Raw genomic sequence first — 4,995 nt, forward strand, 5'->3', positions numbered from 1 at the left:
CAATGCATAAATGGAAAGTTACTTTTTAAAGAGACATCCTGAGAGAAACTTAGGTTTGAAAGTTGTTTCCTCCTTGTACTCCAGTTACCTATCTTCATTCAGCCTACATCAATCTGTAGATCTGGCATTTTAGTTTTAGAGTTACCGGTAACGTGTTTCTCTACGCACACCTGTAGACCTAATTTAGGTGATGATGTTTCAAGGATGTTGAGCATAGATCACTACGCTACAGGTTTGTGTGTTTTCATCAGCACATGGAGTTAAAATTCAGTAGGATGCATTCGTTTTACATGAGGGACTTTAGCACAGACAGGCTTTGGCAGCATTTATTGGCATAGATAAGATGATTTAAATCAGGCAGACAAGGGTCAGAGTTTCAAAGATCCACAGCCTTGTGCTTGTTTTGACTTCAGGGGGAGCTGGATAAATTCTTCTAAAATTATGGCCGTGAGGGCCTAGCTACACTGAAGCTGCGTGTAAATACAGGCAGTTATTCTTGAAACACAACACAGGTATCTACTAAATGTTGTACTTCTTGTCATGTGTACAAGAGCATCTTTGTAATGAAATGTAGTGGCTTAATCCAGGCAGAAGCATGATGCGTGTGGTGCTTCGTGTTTTTTCAAATACTTTCTTTTTGATCGGAAGGATGTGAGAGAAGAAGACTTGAGAGGTCTGTAGTCCAATACCACCAGTTCTACTTCTGTTCTTTTAAACCAAGGTGACTGCCCTGGTGTCTAAATTTTAGTCACATTGGTTGTAGTGAAAAGCATTCAGATCAGCTTACCTGGAATGGGGTATAGGCTTAAAATCACTTCTTTGTTTTAAAACAATCCTTCCCATGCCCTGCTTTCCCTCTAGCAATGTGAAAAAGGCTTAGAAGCACAAATGGAAAATAAAAACTAGCAGTTGAAGCTGCAAGGGGTAAAATGACAAGGATTATTAACCCTCATGCTTCACTTAATAAACTGATTGACAGCTAGGATTAAATGAATTTTCCTCCACTCCGCTTTAGTGTGTTGTGCCATTAGGTTCGTGCTGTTGATTGCATGTCTGAGACATCCATGCTGGGCCTTTCTCTGGAAAAAGAATGCGGAGTTAGCTGCGTTATTGATCGCTTCCAGCCTGCTAATCCTGACATTTGTAATGGAGTTTATACAAATGTGGAGAGGGGGAGAAAAGGACTGATGACTCTTTACTTAAATGGGATGAGTGCGCTGGGCCTCTGTGAGCCAGGTGGGGCATCTGCTAGGGCTGAGCCAGCAGCCAATGCTGAATTTTGCAGTTTAATAACGGCTAATCTTCTCTGTGCTCGGAGTTTATACGTACTTTTCCCCGGCGCCCTCAGTACGCGGGGTTAGCCGATGGTGGAACCTGCAGCTTCTCAAACTACAAAAAAAAAAAAGGAGGTCCCTGCTCTTTCTGCGGTTTTGGGAAAAGTGCAGGATGCGGGGAAAAGCTGTTGTTTGTGGAAGAAAAGCCGAGCTGGAAAAGCTTTCATCCACGTTCTGGAAGAATGCTTGGGGAAATATTCACTGAATACGGTGAATTAACTTGATCTCATTTATGGGATAGCAGAAATACTGCTGTTGGAAAGAAAACCTCTCCTAAAAGGACTTGCTGCTGTCCCTGTCTTTTCATGAGGTAATAAATCATACAACTGGGACATGTTCAAGAGAGCAAGGCTAGCTCAGTTTGGGTTTCAGTGAGGACACGGTATAGTTGTTTGTGGGTCTTTTCAGTTCCTTGTGGTACAAATAGAAAGGGATTTCTTTGGCTGCAATCAGGCAAACCTGTAGCAGGATCACCTACCCTTTATTGATAAACAGTGCTGTTCTGGCTTGTGGTAGTCATTTTCACACTCACCTGCTCGGTCTGCATGAAAAATACACAGTTTAAATCCCTGCAATATCTGACGTTCATGATTTCTCTTTCAGAGTTCGGATGGGTCCCTCTCTGGAGTTATGCAGAAGTGGAAGGAGTATCAGCTCCAGTGCCTGAAATACTTGTATGAGGCACCCCCCATCGCGGCAGGTAACCCTGCTTGGTAGGGAGAGGATGTATCAATTTTTAAAATGCGTGATAACAGTAGCAAAGGCGTGATTATGAACTTGAAAATACTCCTTCAGCTTACTTTCCAGTCCATTTCTTCTTTGTCCCATTTGCTTTTGCCTGCTCTCTGTGGGACTTTTCCCTCTGCTGAGGAAGCATTTTATAGAAGGATTTAATTGTAAAGATGTTAGTCTTTAGGTCCAGAGTGTGTTGCAGTGGCAAATGGTGCCTGTAGCACGTCGAAGCAGCACGCTAATGTAGTACCCCTGAAACATTTTTAGGAGTCAGGGTTGAGAGAGCATACAGGTGTTAGGGAATCTGGGACCAGCTGTTCACGTTCACCTAGCGGCTTGTGGGCCTTAAAGTTGGTATAAATTATTTTGAGCATTGTAATACGCTGAAATGGCTTTAAAAAAAAAAAAAGTGCCTTAGTGAAAATGAGAATGCAGCTTGTCTTAGCAGTTGAACTACTGTAATGTGCTGAGAGCAGCTGCGATGTGCCAGCATCATGGTGTTTAGAGGACACTGGTGACTTGTCAGTTACGCTGACAACTGGACACAGTGTGGCCTCTTCTACGCTTCAGGGCTTTTGTGACACACTGGGAAAGATAAGATGGATCTAAAGTTGTGTCGGTGAAGATTTATTTCAAAACTGTTAATTTTCCTTCTCTTAACTGCATTCTTATGGCAGCGTGAGAGCAGTAGCTGATGACAACAATGGCAGTGAAACATTCATCTCCCTCTGCTCCATTATCCTGTTGAGCGGTTGAGTGCTGCCCTCTAAGAATGACTGTTTAATAAATCTGAAGTTGAAGTATTCTCATGTTGATTAAGCTGTAATGCAAAGTTATGGTTGTGTGTGGGTATTTTGTTGATGGATCTATATATTAGGCTAGACTTTCCAACTTCATGGCTGTGAACCATTCTCAGGAATGATTATCTATGGTATTCATAGCAAAAATGATTTTAAATTAAAGTGAGACACATAGAGAAAAGATGGGAATGGATCGGTACTGATTTACCTTTCTTGTGCCTTAATGTAGTCAAAGACCCTAATCTATTCTTCAATTTCCCTCTGAAACAACAGTTTCTTGTTGGGTGGGGATAAACTCTTTTGGACAAATAAATCTCATTTAACCCCACATCAAAGCTTAATTCCATGATGCTGTTACGGCTTAAATGCACGTGTCCGTGTTTCCTTTTATCTTCTACTCTTCAGTCTTTTCCTCCTTGCAGTATTAATACAAGGCAGTGGCATGACCCTCCCTTATCTCTCTGCAGAAGGCAAGTTCTGCAACAGAACGTTTGACAACTACGCCTGCTGGCCAGACGGACTGCCCGGCACCTACGTGAATGTCAGCTGCCCCTGGTATCTCCCCTGGGCTAATGCAGGTAAGGGCCTTTCCTTATAGGCACAGCTTTAAACCAACCTTGTTTTCCTTGCACAGTCTTCGCAAGGATGAAACTGTCTTAAATGGCTACAAGTGCGGTTGGTTCTCTGCAACATAAAAATAGGAATGGGGCTCAGTGTGGTACACCCTTTATCTCTATTTCACAAGAGAAGATGAAAATGAGAGAAGAGACTGTTCTTAAGCGTTGCATTTAGTTTGGATTTTTTTTGTGCTGTCATCTGTTTTTGCTGCTTGAATAGTGGTGACTTAATAAAATAGTACTGTGGTGCTTGTTGAAGACTATCTAACAATAATAATGGTGTAGTTTGAAAACTGAGATAAAAGTAGCAAAGCTAGGTGGTAGGTCATCCTGTACTAGATAAAGACAAAGGTTTAAAGCGAAAGTGGTTTGTGCTGCTTCCTGAGATAAATTATTTCTCATCATGCTGCAAGATGAAGGCATTGTCAGTGGTTGCAAAGACTTGTTTTTTCTCTGAAGGACTGAATGTCACCTTTAGATTTTTACACTCTTATGTACATGGACGTTTGATACCACTTGAAGGCAATGTTGTATTAGATGACTTCATGTAGTATTCTGTCTTTGAAACCAGTGACTTATACAGCTTGTTCTTTGTGAAGACCTTTCTATGTTTTGAAGTCTAAATGAAACAGTTTATTAACTAGCTACCTTGGTGTGGTGAATTGGCTTTGGCCCCTGTTAAGGGACAGAAGGTACTGATTAATGGGGATGTATAGATCTGACTGCTGGACATAAATATAGTTTAAGTGTGCAGTAAATGTTGGTATGAAAGGATTTCAGGAATGAGAAAGAAAAGGGATGGGATGGTCAGAGGATACTTAGATGCATCAGATAATGCGGGACCTGGGCATGACGCAAATGGGATGGAATAAGGGGTGGAGATTGTACTGGGTCTGGCTGGGATGGAGGTAGCTTTCTTCACAGCAGCCTGTGTGGGGCTGTTCTTTGTACTTGTGGATAGAAGTGTTGATAATGCACCAGTGGTTTGGCTGTTGCTGAACACTGCTCCAACCCATGCCCTGTCCCAGGCCAGTAGGCTGGGGGCCTGCAGGAGATTGGAGTAATTGTTATGCGTGCTGAGGCCCTGCTTTCCAAGAAGCAGCTTGAACATCTGCCTGCTGATGGGAAGCAGTGAATAAATTCCATATTTTGCTTTGTTTTGCACCTGCAGCTTTTGCTTTCCTTATTAAATTGTCGTTATCTTGAAGTGTGTGTGGGGGGTACACGACAGGAAATCCTCACGCCAAATTCAAAATGTCATCACAACACCAACAAAACCGGACTATTTACATGCACAATAAAACTCCACCCCTCCTCCCTTCACCGCTTTACAACCACAAAAGATTCCCCACAATTATTTCCCTCTCTGGCAATATTCAGTCCTAGTTTTGCCCATTACCTTTCCCAGTTACTGTCTTCATCTCAACCAATGAGTTTTTCCAGCTTATTATCTCCCTCATCCTGTTGAGGAGGGAGTGGGGGGGAAGTGGCTGGGTGGGCATTTAGCAGCCA

The 4,995-nt window shown here is 42.5% G+C and overlaps 1 protein-coding gene across 1 annotated transcript in view; it reads left to right on the forward strand.

Annotated features, from left to right (window-relative positions):
• The first annotated feature begins 1,964 nt into the window (after positions 1 to 1,964).
• Positions 1,965 to 4,995, forward strand: part of GLP1R (glucagon-like peptide 1 receptor) — a 57,925-nt gene continuing 54,894 nt past the window's right edge. Inside the window, exons 1-2 of the mRNA XM_009880424.1 lie at positions 1,965 to 2,034; positions 3,337 to 3,444. Coding sequence (XP_009878726.1) covers positions 1,965 to 2,034; positions 3,337 to 3,444 — 178 coding nt within the window. The remainder of the gene's footprint in view (positions 2,035 to 3,336; positions 3,445 to 4,995) is intronic.

The sequence above is a fragment of the Charadrius vociferus genome, unplaced genomic scaffold, assembly GCF_000708025.1.
Source record: "Charadrius vociferus isolate BGI_N301 unplaced genomic scaffold, ASM70802v2 scaffold62, whole genome shotgun sequence".
Taxonomy (NCBI): Eukaryota; Metazoa; Chordata; class Aves; order Charadriiformes; family Charadriidae; genus Charadrius; species Charadrius vociferus.